Source organism: Schistocerca piceifrons, chromosome 2 (genome assembly GCF_021461385.2).
Source record: "Schistocerca piceifrons isolate TAMUIC-IGC-003096 chromosome 2, iqSchPice1.1, whole genome shotgun sequence".
NCBI lineage: Eukaryota > Metazoa > Arthropoda > Insecta > Orthoptera > Acrididae > Schistocerca > Schistocerca piceifrons.
Window position 1 is genome coordinate 315,661,935 of NC_060139.1, and position 21,596 is coordinate 315,683,530.

Consider the following 21,596-nt stretch of genomic DNA (forward strand, 5'->3'; position numbering starts at 1 on the left):
TATGCACTATTTGGCAACGGAAAATCCACGATGGCTGCGACAAGAGGAACATCAGCGACCTTGGCGGGTTAATGTATGGTGCGGCATTATGGGAGGAAGGATAATTGAACCCCATTTTATCGATCGCAATCTAAATGGTGCAATGTATGCCGATTACCTACGTAATGTTCTACCGATGTTACTACAAGATGTTTCACTACATGACAGAATGGCGATGTACGTCCAACATGATGGATGTCCGGCACATAGCTCGCGTGCTGTTGAAGCGGTATTGAATAGTGTATTTCATGACAGGTGGATTGGTCGTCGAAGCACCATAAAATGGCCCGCACGTTCACCGGATCTGACGTCCCCGGATTTCTTTCTGTGGGAAAAGTTGAAGGATATTTGCTGTCGTGATCCACCGACAACCCCTGACAACATGCGTCAGCGCATTGTCATTGCATGTGCGAACGTTACGGAAGGCGAGCTACTCGCTGTTGAGAGGAACGTCATTACACGTATTGCCAAATGCATTGAGGTTGACGGACATCATTTTGAGCATTTATTGCATTAATGTGGTATTTACAGGTAAACGCGCTGTAATAGCATGCGTTCTCAGTAATGATAAGTTCGTAAAGGTACATGTATCACACTGGAAAACCGAAATAAAATATTCAAACGTACCTACGCTCTGTATTTTAATTTAAAAAAACCTACCTGTTACCAACGGTTCGTCTAAAATTGTGAGCCATATCTTTGTGACTATTACAGCACCATCTGTCACAAAGCGAAAAAAGTGGTCATTTTTCTTTACGTACTACACGAATATGTAATAAAAAATGGGGATTCCTATCTAGAAAAACGCAGTTGATATCCGTTTGACCTATGGCAGCGCCATCTAGCTGGCCAACCATAGCGCCATCTGGTTTCCCCCTTCAAGCTAGACAAGTTTCGTTCTTTGTAGCGTTTTCGTTAGACGCTTATTTCGTGAGATATTTGGCCCAGTCACGATCAATGGACCACCCTGTATATACTGCGTAACGGAGGAGCTCTTCTTCAGTCTTCACTGCCTCATCTGAAGATAACTGGCAGGTGTCCAGTCGAAATGTGGTGCGATGAATTAAACGATGCACGCCCGAATCTTGTTTGAACATGTCGTCTCTAAACTGACATTACCTTTTATTTAACTTTTTGTTTTTTCATTTTCCAAGTTTACCTCTAGGACAAAGGTAGTTGTTAATAGGGCAAGTTCCATAACAAGTCTTTCAGTTGCCCAAAACAACAGCGGCCGTACTACGGTTGGTGCTTCTGGGCGTTTGCCAACCGGAGGAGTTATTCTTAAAGCCTTGCGTCGCGAGTGCTGTTGGAAGCGGCGCCACGGATCACAGGAAGACCGCATACCACCCGGCATCCAAAATTACTGCCCTTTGTGCTGTCTTTGGCTCTGTGGGTCGCTCGTTTGGTTTCCTAGCCGGCTTAAACAGTGAAATATCTCTCTGCATGTTAATTCTAGCGCGTTAACAGTTTTGATCCGAATAAACAATATAACAAACTATCACGTATATATGACCAACGCATGTGTTTATTATATTTTACATTTGGAATAAATGTAAATTCCTGTATATGCTGTTGTTAAAATACTTCGGTGTTTTTGGCAGGCTTGCTATTGTTATATTTTAATGATAAAATTTCCTTCGACTGCTCGATTGTATCCCATTTTTTCCTTTCCATGTCTTCACTTCTACTTATCTATTACATCTTTGTCATTAATGATTTGTGCTGTATGATCCCAACATAGTTATTCTCTGCAGTTTTCCCCGTTCACCTCTCTCTGTGCTCTGTCATTATTCAACGCGCACTTGACATATTTCCCACCAAGCTGTTTGCCGCTAAGGTTTTCCAACAACTAGTCTGTTCGAAGAAAAATTTATTCGTGCTTAGCTAAAAACTCGGACCCAAATTTGTGGTTATATCTACATCTCTAACTATACTCTGTGTAGTCTCACGGTTTGCGGTAGAGAGCATTTCGTGAATCCTTACGACTTCTTCCTTTTCTCATCCATTCACAAGTCTAGGTAAGCGTTCATACGAGATCGATGTTCATTAATTTTAATTTCATGAACATTTTGTGAGGGATATGTGGAAGTATTTAACACGTTGCTTGGCTCTTCTTGAAACGTACATTATCTTAATTTTAACTGTAAGACACTCCGTGATGCACGTACCTCTTACATCGTCGATGAGCGATTCTGCAGCACACTCGCGCTTTCTAAATAAGCCGGTGAGAAACTGGTTGCTCTTCTTTGGGTATTCTTTACCTCTCTTTTATATCTGCCCTCTAGGGATTACAAACTCACTGGTCAAGAAATTCCTGGCAATTAACAGGACGACTAGGTATGTACTGATACTTATTGGAAGATCTTTAGCCTGCAGTATCAGTCCGGCATCTGCCTTTTCTACAGTTAGTTTAGTGTTACCATTTCAGTTTAAATCGCTCTGAAGATATACTCCTAGATCTATTACGGCTGTGTCAAGGGCGTAGTTGCTTGTATTTTCGGAAAGTAGACCCCTGATTTCTAGTGGCTCAGTACAGAGTAACTGTATTTCAGTCCACAAAGTAACGGGAATTCAGTTGTGACTATGACAGCTCCTAGTATTTCAGCTGTAAATGATCCAGCCATCTTTGGGAAAAGTCAGATAGACTGTAAAGCGCTCCTATACACCTCACACAGGGTATTTCATAGTCTTTAAATCAAACATATAAGAGTGATACATTATGCCTGGGGAACAACTTTTTTTAGAGACAAAATGTTTGTTTACGCTTCCTGGCGAAGTTAAGGTGTCCTTCAGTATTCTCCGACCTCGGGACAACGAGATTTCACCGAAGTAGCAGGGTGTTCTAACAAGATGTGCTGCGTACCACCTACCCCAGTAAAATGATAGAATTATTTTCTGCAAGAAAGCCTTAAGAATCAGTATCTGTAAGTAGAGAAAGATACCGGGTGGTTATAATTAAAGTGCAGCTTCTCACAGAGGTCCATTGTGAACTGGAATTATCGTATGGTTTGGTAGATAATCTAATGAGTTAATGCAAACTCGATTTACGCTGGAAAAAATTAGTTCCTGTTTTGGTCATCAGGTACACATCTGGCGCTGTGAATGCAAGGAAGATGTATAGAAGTGTTTCCAAATGTAATGGATTAGGGATGAGACATGGGCAGAAAGGGCCAAACAAGTGAGAAAGGCATAATGTTCTTTTTTTATTAACTGATGCTTACGCAATTTGTTAAGTATTAGCGTCGGAGACTTCGACGGAATGCTCTACAGCGCCAGATTTGAACCTAGTGGCCAAAATTGGAACTAATTGTTCCCAGAGTAAATCGGTTTCCGCCTTAACGCAGTAGCATATCTACCAAGTTTCGCTATCACACGAAAATTACAGCCCACACTGGGCCTCCGTAAGTAGCTACGCTTTAATTATAACTACCTGGTATTTTAGAAACAAATGAAGAACTTTGGTTTTACTGGGCATACCAAGTTTCACACGGAGCAGATGACTGGTTTACAGTTAACACACCAGGCATACACACGATGGAGATTGCCTACGGCCTGCCGCCTCTCAGGGGCACAACCAATGCATAACGACGCCTAACGGCGCTGGAAAGTATCAGCGAAAAACTTGTTCCCCATGATGTCTGACGCAAAGACTTTGGAGTACCCTGTATAGTGGGGCGAGTATGTATGAGTAGACTGCAGAAATATACGCCACCGTGATCCCTTTGTGAAGGATGGGGCTTCAGAAATTCCGGTCGGCAGAGAAACCATGCCGTCGTCTGTAAGAGCTAACTGTCGGCAGTGGTGAATTCCATATTTTTTCAAGATTAAAACCGTCATCACGATTAATTAAATTAGCCGTCAAACTATTTCAGTGGCTTGTCTGAGAAGGATGAAGCAGATATTATTATCAAGGCGTTCTCATAAACTGTAGTGTGGCTTTCTGTATACAGTGCCCAGCCGCGGTTGATTTGTCAGGTTGCAGCAAGTGGGATAGCGTCGATGTTCCACACGCAGTTACAGAATTGTATCTAAAGTACGTCCATTATTACGTAAATCACGCCGGCACGGAGTCTTATGCATGCCTGCCTTCCGTAGAATGAAGTACTCCTTCACAGTTCCAACGGCCGTGGCTATCATTGCAGCTGGCACAAAGATAACCTTAACTTCATGTTTGGAGAGGGTGTGACCTATTTCAGAACAAAGATTCCCTATGAACGGTAAGAAGGCCATGGACTAGAATGTATCCTCACCAGCTCCTTTAGATGAGACATGCGCCTTCGGATTGAACTGCAAAGCCTTGTAGATCTTCCATGGTGGACAGCAGTTACAGACAAAAACTTTTAGAGATTTTCGAGCTCACCTAGTAACTGGTCTTTGTCAACAAACGTATGTGCCCTGTGTAGTGGTGCTTTCAGGGCACCACTGGTCTGCACAGGATAATAACAGATGTCAGCTCACAGCTACAGTTCTACAGGGTGAGTCACTAACTATTGCACCTAAAATAACTCCGAAAGTATGACAGTAGCTGAAAAGTTTGTCGGACAAATGTTGCATGGGACAACAGGATCATAATATGACGTTAGTTTTCTGTTGCTAGGTGGGGTCGCGCCAGAGATATGAAGGCCAATTTTGTTTCCTTTTTTAAGTGGGATGCTATAGTCTTGTACTTATTCTCTAACAGCGGCTATATAGGCGAATCCAATTATGTTTAACAGTAAGGTCTTTGAAGGTCAACGAAGGTAAAAAAGGTGGCATGAACGTCCATTTACAGAAGGTGTTCGAAGTGATGACCATTGGTATCAATGCGGTGCTGCAGTCTTCTTATCATGGATTGAGTGGTATTCCTTATCACTTCGGCAATTATCGGAGCACGTTCTCTGACAATTCTCTGGGTTTTTTCTTGTGGGGATTCGTAGAAGACATTGTTTATGAAGACGTTCCAACTACTCCTGAAGATATGCGAGAGAGACCTTCGTTGGCCTTCAAAGACCTTACTGTTACGCATCATTGGATTCGTTTCGATAGCCACTATCAAAAAATCAGTATCATACTATAGCATCCCATTCTCTTTTTTTTTAAGAAAAAGTTGACTTTCATATCTCTGAAGCGACCTCACCTAGCAACAAGAAACCAACGTCACATTATGGCTCCCGTTGTCCTCTGCAACTTTTTTCCCACAATCTTTTCTTTTGTGGCGGTGTTCGTAGCGACAAACACTTGGCTGTAGAAATGGCTTACGAAGTCACCGCCACACTTTTAATAGCGGGCCGACCGGTCCGCTGGAACAGTGAACAGAAAGATGAAAAACCAAACACTCTGATTAAATAAAAGTCGGTACTTATCTTTATTGATGAAGATACAGAAACACAATAGTGAACTCCGTGTCTACAGAGATCTGTCTAGTTCGAGTCGGAGCGGCTAGGTCAGCGTCGGCTGACGACAAACAACAACTCTGCTGCGATGAACACACAACTGACTAACAAGTACACAATTCGGTGGCGAGTATACAACTGAGCGGCGAATACAGAACTGTCCTAGCGCTCGCGACTCCAGCGCTTAAGAACCCAGAAGCCAGCGGTGGCGCGCGCAGACTTGCGGCGATTTGCTGTCCTGCTGGCGCTGCTTATGCGGACGGCGTCCGGACTTTGATGCTGCCAACCTTTTGGCAGCGGGCTCGGGTGGCATTACTGGCTAGGACATAACATTTTCAGCTTGTGAGTACGTAGTGCCATTTTTGTTTGTCGTTTGATTTCTTACCTCAATTACACTGTACATCTTTACACGACAGTGTAAATTTTGTTTAAATGGTTCAAATGGCTCTGAGCACTATGGGACTTAACATCTGAGGTCATCAGTGCCCTAGAACTTAGAACTACTTAAACCTAACTAACCTAAGGACATCACACACAGCCATGCCCAAAGTAGGACTCGAACTTGGGACCGTAACAGTTGCGATGTTCCGGACTGAAGCACCTAGAACCGCTCGGCCACCCCGGCCGGCTACACTTTCGCAGTTAAGGACGGCTGCGTAGGCAGCATGGCCACTATTTCTGCAGGTGACTTCCAAGACCTGTTGAGTCCACAACACATCGAGATGCTGCACTACGCCGGGTAAAAGAATATCTGACACGATATTAAGAAATATCAAATGACTTATGTCACCTGGGCCGGCCGCTGTGGCCGAGCAGTTCTAGGCGCTTCAGTCTGGAAACGCGCTGCTGCAACGGCCGCAGGTTCGAATCCTGTCTCGCGCATGGATGTGTGTGATGTCCTTAGGTTAGCTACGGTCGCAGGTCCGAATCCTGCCTCGGGCATGGATGTGTGTGATGTCCTTAGGTTAGTTAGGTTTAAGTAGTTCTAAGTTCTAGGGGACTGATGACCACAGCTGTTAAGTCCCATAGTGCTCAGAGCCATCCTAAGGTTAGTTGGGTTTAAGTAGTTCTAAGTCAAGAGGACTGATGACCCATAGTGCTCAGACCCATTTGAACCATTTTTATGTCACCTGAGTGTAACATTTGTGAAAGTCGCACGTCATTGTATCTATGTGTGTGAAATTCAAATGGTTCAAATGGCTCTGAGCACTATGGGACTTAACTTTTGTGGTCATCAGTCCCCTAGAACTTAGAACTACTTGAACCTAACTAACCTAAGGACATCACACACATCCATGCCCGAGGCAGGATTCGAACCTGCGGCCGAGCCTAGAACTGCTAGGCCACCACGGCTGGCTTGTGTGAAATTCAGTGGTCACCTGATGATGGACTGAAGAAGCCGAAAGCCTGTCCGGTGACAAGTAAATATAATTTTGCAAACCAGTAAGAACGCGTTTTCTGTTAAATAATGCTGTGTTCTGTCAAGCACCAACGGAAAACTCCGTCAGTGTAATAGTTCCGCTGCATTGCACCACTTTCCGTAATTTTTGGCTACCCCGCAACGGTTGTTCATTGTCTTCCCAAATTTTTTCAGCTGCAGGCCACCACAGGCACCATGAAGATGAACAAAATCCAGCATTGAGGGTTGATATTCAGCCGACGATGAGATAATCAGCGTCGATTCTCAGGCTTGGATGGAACAAGGGGAAGGAAATCGACTGTGTCTACATCACAGGAACCTGCCAGTATTAAGCGATTGGGGGAAAGCACGGAAAGCATAATGTGGGTGTCTGGGCGGTTAGTTGAAACCCACTATATCTGAATATGACTACTAGTTCGCGCAAAGTGTGTGAAAAGACCTTATGCTACCAATGAAAGATTTTCAACTATAGAAAGTGGAGATGTAGGGTTAGTTCCAGGATCATCCATACATCTTTAATATTAGCTAAGCCCTTCAGACGACGAGTGAATGCTTTAATTCCAATTTTCAACCATCTACTTGATTTCCTCAAGGAAAGTGGCGTCCCATTGGCGTGGTCATGCAACAGAGTACTCACCGAAGGAGTCGTTAGCGAGGCGTCGGTACATCTCGACGGTGGCCTTCCTGTGCACCATGCGGTGCGTGATGGCCTGGTACTTGCGGCGGAAGTCTCGCTCAGAGATGGTCGACTCGAGCGAGTCCCGGCGTTCGCTCGTCCCGTCGCTTGCCTTGTCGTCTGTGAAACGAAATGTGACAGTGTTGGAAACCTGCGACGTGCCTAACACTGCATGATGTAAAAACTAGAAAACGTTTCACCAAACTAAAAGAAAGGTATCAGCGTCCAAGCCGGCTGAGCTCATCAGAAGGTCGTAAGCTTTAGATGAATGTCACTCCCATCATCTTCTGGAGCAGTCAAAAACTCACCCGGCTGGAAAGCTGAACACTTTATTTCAGAGTCATCTCAGACATTTTTAATCCAAATAATGAAAAAGTATTGAAAGTCGAGTCTAGCCATGTATGGAAGTGAAAAATGGACGATAAATAGTTTGGACAAGAAGAGAATAGTTGTTGTTGTTGTGGTCTTCAGTCCTGAGACTGGTTTGATGCAGCTCTCCATGCTACTCTATCCTGTGCAAGCTTTTTCATCTCCCAGTACCTACTGCAACCTACATCCTTCTGAATCTGCTTAGTGTATTCATCTCTTGGTCTCCCTCTACGATTTTTACCCTCCATGCTGCCCTCCAATACTAAATTGGTGATCCCTTGATGCCTCAGAACATGTCCTACCAACCGATCCCTTCTTCTGGTCAAGTTGTGCCACAAACTTCTCTTCTCCCCAATCCTATTCAATACTTCCTCATTAGTTATGTGATCTACCCATCTAATCTTCAGCATTCTTCTGTAGCACCACACTTCGAAAGCTTCTATTCTCTTCTTGTCCAAACTATTTATCGTCCATGTTTCACTTCCATACATGGCTACACTCCATGAATAGAAGCTTTCGAAATGTGGTGCTACAGAAGAATGCTGAAGAGTAGATGGGTAGATCACATAACTAATGAGGAGGTACTGAATAGAATTGGGGAGGAGTGGCACAACTTGACAAAAAGAAGGGACCGGTTGGTAGGACATGTTCTGAGGCATCAAGGGATCACAAATTTAGCATTGGAGGGCAGCGTGGAGGGTAAAAATCGTAGAGGGAGACCAAGAGATGAATACACAAAGCAGATTCAGAAGGATGTAGGTTGCAGTAAGTACTGGGAGATGAAGAAGCTTGCACAGGATAGAGTAGCATGGAGAGCTGCATCAAACCAGTCTCAGGACTGAAGACCACAACAATAACAACAACAATTTAAAAAAGCTTCAACATATTTTGATATCTTACAAGGAGACCATACGGCTACCGGATTTCTGTAACGTTTTATACATGTTGTACGTTAAGTTCAGAACTCAAATATCAGTCCCAAAAGCACTTCGACGCAACTTTCAAAAATTCTCGAGAACATCGACTTTGTAGCTATCCGAACGTCTTTAACACCCTAGAGCAAGTTGTTATTTGATGGCTCATGTGGCCTTGTGGTACATTGCTTGCCTACCACATGGGTACCCAAGCTACGATTCACAGTTGTGGTAGATTTTTAAATAAAGGTCCATGTTTCATGAGAATTTCCGTGAAGTGAAAAATACATAATGAGTAAAAAAAAATTAATTTGTAACTTCTTTTGACGTTAAAACATCTTTATCAACAATCTTTTACAAAAGCTCGGTAATTAAGATTTTATATTTGCAATGAAAACTACACAGTTCTATCACGTTAATCTGAACACATGTCATAAGCCTGAATAAGCATCTTTTACAGTGCGGACAGCTGTGTGACATAGAGGAAGAGTGTCAATGGGGTTCTGGGAAGTACCGACAGGGTCGTGGAGTCACGCTGTGGCCAGCTGCGCCAGGTTTCTCGGATGACGTTACATGGCACGTACAGCTCGAGCGAGGTGGTCCCGCAGATCCTCGGTTGGGTTTAAATCCGAGGACTTCGGTGGTGATGGGAGTACAGTAAACTCATCCCAGTGTTTATCGAACCACACACGTACACTGCGAGCTGTACCACACAATGCACTGTCCTGAGTTCAGTGCAGAAGAAAAACAAACGGGTAGGGATGGACATGCTACCAGAGGCTAGAAGCATTCTTGTGTTGATCCATTGTTCCTTCCAGAATTTCGAAATCACTCAGGGGAAATTACAAAAACATTCCTCACTCAGTAACACTTCCTCCTTCGGCCTAGACCGTTCCGGCGATAGTTGCATGATGTCTGCCACCCGTCCGATGCAGCATAAAACGTGATTCGTCTGAAAAGCCCACCATTCGCTACTCAGTGGACGTTCAGTTGCGGTATTGGCGTGCAAATTCCAGTCTTCGTTGCTGATGAACAGCAGTCAACATGGTTGCATTGCTCACGCTCCTGCTGCAGAGGCCAATACGCAGCAACGTACGCGAATGGTCCTTGAGGATTCAAAAATCAAATGGCTCTGAGCACTATGGGACTTAACATCTGAGGTCATCAGTCCCCTAGAACTTAGAACTACTTAAACCTAACTAACCTAAGGACATTACACACATCCATGCCCTAGGCAGGATTCGAACTTGCGACCGTAGCAGTCGCGCGGTTCTGGACTGAAGCGCCTAGAACCGCTCGGCCATCACGGCCGGCGGTCGTTGAGGAGACAGTGTTGGTAACGCCTTGGTTCTCTCGGCGGACAGCTGCTCAGCAGCTGCACGTCTATTCGCCCGTACACGTCTTCGCAGCCATCATTCACCCCTGTCATCTATGATTCGTGGCACACCACAATTGTTTTAGTGTCATTTTGAATAGTGCCATTTTGCCATGCACGGTGTACTTTAACCACAGCGACACGCAAGCGGTGCACAAACGTAGCCATTTCGGAAATGCTTACATCTTCGGCCCGAAAGCCAATGCTCATGTCGTTTTTGACGTCATATTATTTTCTCTGTTCGTACATTACAACAACGACTGCAATGTTTTCCGCGTCCTCCGGACACGATTTATGTACCCTGCACCGCAAGTACTGCCACCTGCCACCCTTGAGTGGTAATTGCTCGTTGACGTCGAACAAAGGCGGTGGTCACATTAATGTGAGTGGACAGTACAGATTTTTGTGTGGGATGTAATTAGAAATAAGAAGACATGAATTTTTCGTGTAAATGACTGTTAGACACGTGTTAATTACGATGTGCTTGGTGAATTTTATATTTAAATGAGTAGACAATCAAATTAAACGCGGAGAAAAACCATGGGTGAAAGAAGTGCACTGGGATCTAGAAAAATGCGGGATCATGGCAGAAGAAATTGTGAACAGACAGATCTTTAGGAAAAAGGTTCCGGAGGTGAAGGATTTCTTCGAGGAGAAAACGAGGAAGAACAGAGTATTCTCGGCAGAAGAAAGTGCACGAGTGAGCCAACGGATGAAGGAATACTGGGGAAAGAGGAAGGAAGAGAACTTTAGAAAGTGAGGGAAGTTATGTAACGTAGCCCTTAGATGGCTGTAACGAAAATAAATAAATAATGACGGGAACCAGATTCTAATAAGCAATTACTAGCATTGAGTGCTATTGATACTTTCCACCTTTACTTCTTCACGGAGATGCTTGTAGAACATGCAGATACCTTTAAAAATCAGCATCAGCCAGGAATCGAACCCAGGACCCTAACGGGGCAGGCGAGCATTCTACCACAGAGTCACACTACCCGTAGAAAATAAGCGATTTTTTAAGGTATTAAAAATATTCGGGAAACTTCAAAGTCTATTTCCTGAAGAATTTGAGTTTCATTTAACTTCTTTGACTGATATTTAAGTTCTGAGCGTGACGTACCATGAATATTAAAAATTACAAATATACGATTGCCGTGTGTCATATCTTTATTAGCTGTTTTTTTTTTTTTTTTTTTTTTTTTTTTGCGTCGCCGCCGTTTAAATTTCAAACAACTGTCGAAGCGTTATGCTGCCTTCTGCATACTCAGTTGCCGCCAAGCTGTTGAAACAGTCACTAACGTCCTCTTTCAGTTTGCCATCATCTCCACATTGCTTTCCTTCTGAAAAACCACTTAGCTTGCGAAAAATAATCAGTCGGGGAGAAGTCCCGTCTATAACGCGGATGTTGAAAAGCTTTACACTTAAAATGCAGAATGAAATCTGTCAGCGAAGCAGAAAGCGGCCGAGCGTTATCGTGAAGAAGTACAATGCTTGTGCACAACAATCCACGCAGTTCGTTTTCGGTCTTCCCTCTAGGCAAAACGCTGAGGTCATAAACTTTTTGGTGCTTGGAATTTGTTTGATTTTTTTGTTTTGATCTACTGGGGATTGTGGGTAATGCCATTCCACAGCCTAATATTTTGTTTCTGGACTTTTCTGCAAATCCAGATGTCGTCACTATAAAGATGTGGTTCAAAAACTCCTCGTCATCCTTGCCGTGCCGGGCGAGAAAATTAATTGCAGCTACCGTTCACTGTTTTTTGTGTTTGTGTATCAAAAATTGAGGTACCCATCTGGCATACACTTTTCCATAGCCCTAATCACCACTAGCAATTTGATAAAGATGTGATCTTGAAATTTAAAAAAAATCGCAGGCTCAGTTCATCTATAGTGAAATGACTATTGTAACTGTCCGACTACAGACAAAATTATGGAAACACGCACGAAATGCTTGTGTATCGTGTATTGAAATGGGGACATAGAAACGACAGGTGGCTTCGCCCCGCCGTAGCCCTCAGTGGTTCACAACCCCACAACGGGCCACAGCAGTCCACCCCCCCCTCCCCCCCCCCCACCCCGCGCCATGGCTGTGTCACTGGATGAAATTCATATTAATTGCATCATATGAAAAATAACTTGGGGTGGGATTACAAGCCACAAGGAATGTAAAAATAGTTTTCAGAATACATGCCACAAGTTTAGTTTTATGATGGGACTTTTATTTTTATGGGAGGATGTGTATGACTGTGAGATGAAGTTATTTTGAATTTATTACGTGTTTTCATTTAAAGTGAGAGTTCTGTTATAGGGAGTGATAATTATTCTGAGACTGAGTTCTTAACCGTCTGAAGTCATTATGTGGGAATTACTCGTGTGTAAGATGTAAAATGCACATTTAGGGCTCCAAGGAAACTTTAAATAATTATCCATTGCGCTTTCGTGGTAGGCCCCTCTTGGTGGACAGTTGAAGCGAGCCAGGACAATTAAGAACAATATTATCTGTGATATTTAGCTCTCGCAAAAGGGAGATCTTTTAGTTAAACAAAATCAATAAAACACATTAAATAAAAGAATTACCAGACTATTCTGTTGCATTTTTTCCTCAATCCTTGATTTGCTTTCGTCGCTCACAACAGAAAGGTGGGCTGATCGTTCGTCATTCATTTGTGTGCCATTGAAATTCATGCAACATTCAACATGTTTCCATTAACTTCGGTTATCTGTATGTAAATTTCGATGAGGCGATCGTTCTACGCACTCAGGAACTGTATTACAATACGAATTTGACATTTGGCAGGACTGTTAATTTTGTCGCACATTATAAAATAGCACAGTAAACGACCGTTCCTTTCAGTATTAGCTTTACCTGGCGCCAGCGGTTAGAAGGTCTGTGAAGCAACGGCGTGGTTGGAGGCAGAGCAAAAGTTCATTACATTTACAACGACCCTGGTATTAATCGAACAATTCAAGGGTGTACACCTGTTTACACTGTCCAGTGCGCACAAAATTTCAGCGAAAAGTCGTATTGACATGCAACACCCAGTGTGTCGCTTGTGTTCTCGGCAGTGATCTTGTATGGTGCGCACAGTTTGTCCAACGTATGTTTTCCCACAGTGACACGGACTTTGGTACACCCCGGCCATCCGTAAACCCAGATTAGTATGGATAATAAAAACACTGTTTTGCAGGCGTAATGGTCTAAAATTCTCTTGAAAACCGTATTTATCCATTTCGAGAACACTGGAAGCTGTTTCGAACGCCAATGGGTTTCTTACGCATGGTAATGTGTTTGGTGTTTCCATACTTTTGTCAGCATCCTTTATTTTCCAATCACTGGCAGGCAATGTGTGTGGATGTACTGTATTTATAAATGATAGGAAGTCCAAACATTAGGACGGGTAGTTTAAGCCACTTACCTTTGTCCTGCGACCTGGATTCCGGTTTCTGCCACACGTGCACCTCTTCAGTTTCGCCAATGTAGATCCACGTTGCTTTCTTGTACGTTTCCGCGTACACACCTGAACAGATAATCAAAGCAATATATGCCCTGTCTCTTCCGCTGTAGGCCAGAAATCGCTGTATTCACTGACGCAAGAGATACTCTAATACAAGGTTATCCAAAAGAACCTCCAGGATTTCAGAAGTATGTGCGAAAACTCTACGACACACAGAAAACAGACATACGTCAGTGGACAGAGTATATCTCCAGGTTTTTAACTTACATTACAGTTGCTCAATATGGGCGCCATGTGTGACGTGACAAATGTCAAAATTCATTGAAATCGATGTCACAAATTGCCCGGGAATGGGCGATAGCTCTCAGCCTTGGAAATCTATTCACCTGCAGGTGCAAACTAATTCAGTGCGACAATACGCAGTGGATGGTTTGCCTAAATTCTCTTGACATACCTGCCCACTTGTGGAACTAGGCCATGGCACGTATTACGAAACGAACTTGGAGAGGTGCCTTATCCACTAGTACGCTATCTGATTAAAAAGTAACTCGACACTTTTTAGTGGATATTAATATCGGGTATATGTATCCTTCATCTTTATGACGGCTTCAACTCCTTTCATTGTCTGAACGTCTGCGGAGGAATGGCAGCCCGTTTTCCTTTAAGAACTGAAACCAGAATGGATAATGATATTGGAAGCTGGAATCTGGAGTGAACAGACCATTCTTCCTTAAGAACCGAAACCAGAGTAGGTAGGAGGCTGGAATCTGCAGCGGAGTCGAGTTTCTGACTCATTCCAAATTGGTCCCATTGGATTTAGATCGGAACTCTGGGCAGGCTAGACCATTTCCGGAATGCTATTGTTCACAAACCATTGCCTCACAAATGCTACTTTATGACAGGGCGCATTGTCATGCTGATAAAAACAATCATTATCTCGTAATTGTTCCCCTGCTGAACGCAGTACAATAGTGTAAAATGTGATCATGTCATACCACATTTAGCGTTTTCTTAAACGCTATAAGAGGACCACACACTAACCACGAAAAACACTGCCATACCGTAACACCGTCTCCTCCGTACTTCACTGTCGGAACTATGCATGATGCCAGGCAACGTACTCCAGGAATTCGCCAAACTCATGCCTTTCCGTTGGATTGCCAGAAGGTATGAAGTGATTCTTCACTCAAAATCACTCGTTTCCTGTAATCCAGATACCAATGGCGTCGCTCTTTACACGATCCCAAGTGACGTTTAGCACTGACCACAAAATGTGTGGCTCATAAGGAGCTGCTCGATCACTGTCCCCCACTCTTTTGAACTCCATACGCACAGTCACTGTGCTACCTGGACTCCTGGTAGCATTCTGTAACTCATGAATGATTCCTTCCGCTGGACTCATGCGATATTTTACTACCACCCTCTGCAGGATTCGACAGTCCCGTCCGTAGGTACATGAGGTCTGTCTGGTCTTCGTTTAGTTGTGGTTATTCCTTCGTGTTTCCACTTCACAACCACATCATCAACAGTCGACTTGTGTAGCCCTAAAATAGTCGAAATGTCCCTGGTATATTTGGTGCTTACGTTACATCCAATGATTAGTCCACGTTCGAAGTGACTGAGTTCTCCTGATTGGTTGGTTGGTTTAAAGGCGGGAGAAGGGAGCAAACTACGAGGTCATCGGTGCCTTGTTCCTAATAAAACAATGCTGCAAGTGTGAGAATAAAACGGACGAAACATATAAAACAAAACGGAAAGAAAGGAAAGCCACAAGAAAGAAGGGAAGGCAACGAACACTAAAAGGAACAAAAGAGGACAAGAAAACAACCGAGAGACGCTTGAAACAGAAGAGACTAAAACATGAAAGCAGATTACAGTGGCTGGCCAACCACGAGGATAAAAAGGGAAAGCCAGCCACTCTGCAACACCTCCACACTAAAAGCACTAGGGTGGAGGACACAGAGGGGCAAAGGACATGCGCTAAAACCTACACAGAAGTATAAAACCCACTCTCACGGATAAAACGTAAAACTAAAGCTGCTGTGGGGGCATTGTCGCCCAACACCGAAGGCAGGGTGCTGGGAAAGTTAAACATCTGCCGCAGAGCGGTTAAAAGTGGGCAGTCCAGCAAGAGGTGGACGACTGTCATTTGGGAGCCACAGCAACACTGAGGTGGGTCCTCGCGACAGAGTAGCTAACCATGCGTTAGCCATGTATGGCCAATGCGGAGCCGGCAGAGGACAACTGATTCCCTGCGAGAGGCGTGCATGGAAGACTTCCACACATTCATAGTCTCCTTAATGACACGCAGTTTGTTGTGCGTGCTGTTATGCCATTCCGTCTCCCAAAGCCGGAAAACCCTGCTGTGTAAGACAGAACGCAGGTCAGCTTCGGAGATGCCTATCTCCAGAAGCGGTTTCCGCGTCACCTCTTTGGTCATCCTGTCGGCAAGTTTGTTGCCGGGGATTCTGACATATCCTGGGGTCCACACAAACACCACGGAACGGCGGGACTGTTCCAGGTTATAGATGGACTCCTGAATGGACGCCACCAGAGGTGAGCTCTCCCGATCGACATATTCTGCTGTTACTACGCCTCTACTGGCAACACAATACTCTGTGCCTCGTTTTATACCGGCTGGTCCGTTTATAGCGACATCTAGTGCACAGTTCCTCATTACTCAGATCTGTCCAGATATTTTTGATCACATAGTATATGTGTGGCTTTTCTGTATGTCTTGTCGTCTTCTGAAATCCCGAAAGGACTTAAGAATAATTCTGCATAAAGCAGATATTTTGCAGTACTCGTACTGACACAACTTCCAAAACAGAAAACGATTTCACTATTTTCCTAGAAGTCGTTACAAACATAGAAACAGTACTACGCTGCATAAGCACTTATCATAGTCACTCGCAGATACAGATACGAGCTATGGACTTATAAAAAACGGGAGATGGCATGAACAAACTGTTTCCACTAGGATCTTGCTCAGGAACGCAATGTGGAATTCTTGCTTAGTTCCCATTGGCCATTGCCTGACTGTCAAGTCTTTGGACTTTGATGTCCGGTTGAAGTGAGACAGAACTGATATATGACCCTCCCTAACAGCGGCACTTCGCCTACCGTTACTCCTGTAGGACCATTGAAATAACTGTGAAGGGCAGAAAATCTACATGGCTTTTCAAGGAAAATGGTTCAAATGGCTCTGAGCACTATGGGACTTAACATCTATGGTCATCAGTCCCCTAGAACTTAGAACTACTTAAACCTAACTAACCTAAGGACAGCACACAACACCCATTCATCACTAGGCAGAGAAAATCCCTGAACCCGCGCTTTTCAAGGACCTTGCTGAACTGGACTCGGGTAAATTTAATAGTATAGCATGAGTGGACGTAGGTCAGAGTCAGAGAGTGTTTACTGTCTATGCAAGTGCTACCTATGGCGTTGCATGGAAAACGATACCAGTGCAGGCAGGCAGCGATCTGCGCATGACCTGCTAAGGTCCTAAAATTAGTATCTCTAATTTAAACACAATAACGCTCAGCTTATATTAGGAACAGGAAAGTTGGTTGAAACCGTAAGCGGACAGCAAAGAAATTCTAATGAGGAGAACACGGCAAGCGCCATAATCCGTTTTCCCAGGAATTTCGCTCAGTGTGAGAAGAGTCAAAATAGACGCTCACGTGTCTCGGCTTATCCGTAGATACTCGACTGTTTATGAGGTAACGACAACGACGGTCAAAGCTTTCGACGTAATGTAGATGCCTTTTAGCGCGCATTAATCTGAGCTGAAATTGTCGCACAGCGGCTAGTGGCGTGGGCTCTCAGTTTTGAGCTCCGTGTTCGTAACTCGCTTATTCCTTTTATTTATTTAATTCTTTTTCATTGAACTACTCATGTCCGTAGAAGGTTACTACAACGCATGTTTCTTATCAAGTTATGGGATACAAGGGCGTTATATTAAAGTTAAAGCAATTACAGCCCTCGGTCGCAAAAAGTAAGTCTTCTGACCTGGTTTCGACACTTCTATGAGTGCCTTCATCAGAAAATTAGACATTCAGTTAGCCTGTCTTACTCGAAAAAGGCGTAAAGTACAATGTCATGCCCAACTTGGCAGACAAAAATGTAATATAAAAGATGCTTGTCGACATAAAAATGGGTCTTGATTATAAAAAATAGATAATTAATGTCAAACTAGAATTGCTTTTGACGTAGCTAACATTCTCAGTAAAAACACAGTCAGTGTTCAAAATGTTATGCATAATGATAGGAAATTGGTTAAATCCATTAATAGTAAACTTAAAGAAGCTGACAAAGGTTGCACTTTAGTTATTGCCTACAGTTCTGAATATATTTCTAAAACCTTGGATTTTTTTAACGAAAATAATATTTCGGGACTGCATGAGGATCCGACTCCGGAATTACAAAAAGAAGTCTGGTCAGCTATCAATGGCGCAAAATTTTTAATCAAACCTTTTCAGAAGAAAATGATTATCAACATGATGCCTCAGCCCCCAAAACTTACTTCTCAATTCAAAATTCACAAACCTAACCATCCGATACGCCCGTTTTTTAATAGTATGAATAGCGCGTACCATGATTTAGCGAAATTTGTGCATGAATCTCTGAAAAAATCATTCTTCTTCGAGAAAATTATTCCATACCCAACAGTCACGCCTTAATCCATAAAATAAAAGATTTAGAATGTAATCCAGATACCAAGTTGTTTTCACTAGACATCAAAAATCTTAACACTAACGTTCCCGTACAAGGAACTCTTAGGACCGTAGGAAAAATTTACGTCATTTAAAAAAGAACTTCCAGACGAATAATTCACTGACTTTATGAATCTAATAACAGTCGTAGTCAAATACAACTATTTTGAATTTCATGAACAATCGTATCACCAATCCGACGGTCTCGCTGTGGGAAATTCGTTAGCTGGTATCCTTGCCGATATTTTCGTTAACTCTCCAGAAGAAAAGTTTTTCAACTGTTTCTCAGCTACAGCACTAGGCATTCTCTCCTATTTCAGATATGTTGACGATATTTCAGTCATCTACAAAGGACCTACCGATGGCATTGACCGTATTTTCAATTTTTCTAATTAACTTCATGAGAAAATATCCTTCACCAGCAAACTCGAAAACGAAGCCCCTCAATTAAACTTTCTTGACTTTACGGTTACAGTAGAAGAAAATAAAATCTCATTCAATGTTTTTCGTAAAGAAACATATACTGATCAAATCGTACCTGCGTCTTCCATGCTCCCACAGTCTCATACAAACGCTTTCTTTCACTCTGCTATTCATAGAGCTACTCCTATTCCACTCTCTACAGAAAAATTCAACGAAGAAATTAATTTAATCAAAACAATAGCAGTTAATGGCGAATATGAACCAGGCATAGTGGATCACATCCTTAAAAAGAAAATTATTAAAAGAGTTACTTCACTCGGCACATCTATTATTGAATCTAACCCAAAGAAGTTTTTTTCTACTCCTTTCTTGGGGCCCATCTCCTACCAGATTCAACGCATTCTTCGTAATAAATGCAACTGTAATAGTCCTTTTCTACCGATAACAATTAAAAAAAACTTTATTCACAATTTAAAATCGACTCGTTCGCCTTTGGAAAACTCTGGCGTCTGTAAGATTTTCTGCGACACCTGCTCTTCTTACTACATAGGACAAACAGGACGTGCCTTTACAACCAGATACAAAGAACATATTTTAAGAAAAAATGGTACTAGCACCCAAAATTCGTCTTTTTCCAATCACCTTTTGATTACAGGTCACGCGCCTAAAGCTGTTCACGATATTAACGTTTTGCACACCGAGAAGAAATGGCGTAGATTGGATATTCTCGAAGAATTAGAAACCTTTAAACATCTTTCTCGAAATGATAGCCTCATTCTTAATGAACAGCTACAATTACGTAACAAAAACTTCTAAAACGGTATAAAGCAGTTACTTGACATTTGATTTCGGGCTCCCTCGTGCAATTACCGGAATATTTCTTCTACCTAAGCCGACATGTAACTTTTCGCTTATTAAATGATTTATATTGGCTGCATTTCATGTTATATTGTTTTTCTACAGGCTTTGTCATTCAGCCTTCTTTGTAATTTTATAATGGCGGTTTCATCCTTTAAATTGTACTTCTAAGCTCTTATGTAGACAAAATGTTACCTTGAAACTTCCTGGCAGATTAAAACTGTGTGCCCGACCGAGACTCGAACTCGGGACCTTTGCCTTTCGCGGGCAAGTGCTCTACCAACTGAGCTACCGAAGCACGACTCACGCCCGGTACTCACAGCTTTACTTCTGCCAGTACCTCGTCTCCTACCTTCCAAACTTTACAGAAGCTCTCCTGCGAACCTTGCAGAAGTAGCACTCCTGAAAGAAAGGATATTGCGGAGACATGGCTTAGCCACAGCCTGGGGGATGTTTCCAGAATGAGATTTTCACTCTGCAGCGGAGTGTGCGCTGATATGAAACTTCCTGGCAGATTAAAACTGTGTGCCCGACCGAGACTCGAACTCGGGACCTTTGCCTTTCGCGGGCAAGTGCTCTACCAACTGAGCTACCGAAGCACGACTCACGCCCGGTACTCACAGCTTTACTTCTGCAGAAGTAAAGCTGTGAGTACCGGGCGTGAGTCGTGCTTCGGTAGCTCAGTTGGTAGAGCACTTGCCCGCGAAAGGCAAAGGTCCCGAGTTCGAGTCTCGGTCGGGCACACAGTTTTAATCTGCCAGGAAGTTTCATATCAGCGCACACTCCGCTGCAGAGTGAAAATCTCATTCTGAAAATGTTACCTTGTCTGCTGCGTTTAAACAAAATATTGCCTTTTACATCATGTACTAAATAACGTTCGTCATAATATTCATCTGTCTTTATTTGAAAGTTAAGTAGCAAATTTGTATATGCGGCTACTAGATGGTGCTCTTGGTGCAATGTTCACCTGTCCGCAGTTGTTAATGCGGGCACCTCAGACTGATGCTACCTGTAACTCGACATACGTGAGCAGCCCGTAGTGGCTTGCTTTTCATGCATACTGCTTAAAAATTTTGTGACTAAAGCTTTATAGCTTGACATTTATTTTATACGTGACATCTTAGTACTGTTTCTTTTTGTACTGTTAGGCAGTTTTCAGTCTAAAAACTGTACTTCTAAGCTTTTACATTGACAAAAGTTACTATGTCTGCTGCTGTCAAATAAAACATTGCCTGTTACTTCATATACTAAATAGTGTTCATCTTAACATTCGTCTGTCTATAGTTTAAATGTTAAGTAGCCTACTTATATTCGAGACTACTAGATGGCGCTCTTGGTGTAATGCTCACCTGCCCGAAGTTGCTAATGCGGGCGCCTCAGTCTGTTGCTACTTGTGGCTTGACACATGTGACCAGACAATAGTGGCTTGCCTTCCATGTGTTTCATTTTAAAATTTTGCAACTAAAGCTTTATAGCTTGATATTTATTTTTATACGTGACATGTAAGTACTGTTTCTTTCTTGTGTTGTTAGTCAGTACTTACACTTTAAAAAACATTTTCCCGCACTCTTTGTACTTATGTTATATGTCAATTTGAATGTTTAATTTCCTGATGAAGGCACTCATAGAAGTGTCGAAACCAGGCCAAAAGACTTTATTTTTGCGACCGAGGGCTGTAATTTCTTTAACTTTAATTTGTAAACGGTCGCTGATCATGCAGCCATGTTTAAAACTTTAAGGCGTTATATTGATTATAAAATTACAACTCGCGTTTTACAATATGTGTCATATATTTATTATGTAATGTAAGTGTGTATGATATTTTCAAGTGTTATAATCTTTTTAAATTCTCATATTCTTTTATTTCATTCTAATATCAATTCTTATATTAATTCTTGTATTTTATTCTTATGTTTATTCTTGAGGAAGAGTTGGTGCATTTTCTTGGATGATACCGAACGTAGAAACACTCGAAAC

The 21,596-nt window shown here is 42.8% G+C and overlaps 1 protein-coding gene across 1 annotated transcript in view; it reads right to left on the minus strand.

The window, feature by feature from the left end:
• The window catches only part of LOC124775355, a 442,958-nt gene that overhangs the window by 99,260 nt on the left and 322,102 nt on the right, over positions 1–21,596 (minus strand). The window contains exons 25-26 of the mRNA XM_047250186.1: positions 13,582–13,683; positions 7,469–7,627 (exon numbers count right to left, since the gene is read on the minus strand). Of these exons, the coding sequence (XP_047106142.1) occupies positions 7,469–7,627; positions 13,582–13,683 (261 nt within the window). The remainder of the gene's footprint in view (positions 1–7,468; positions 7,628–13,581; positions 13,684–21,596) is intronic.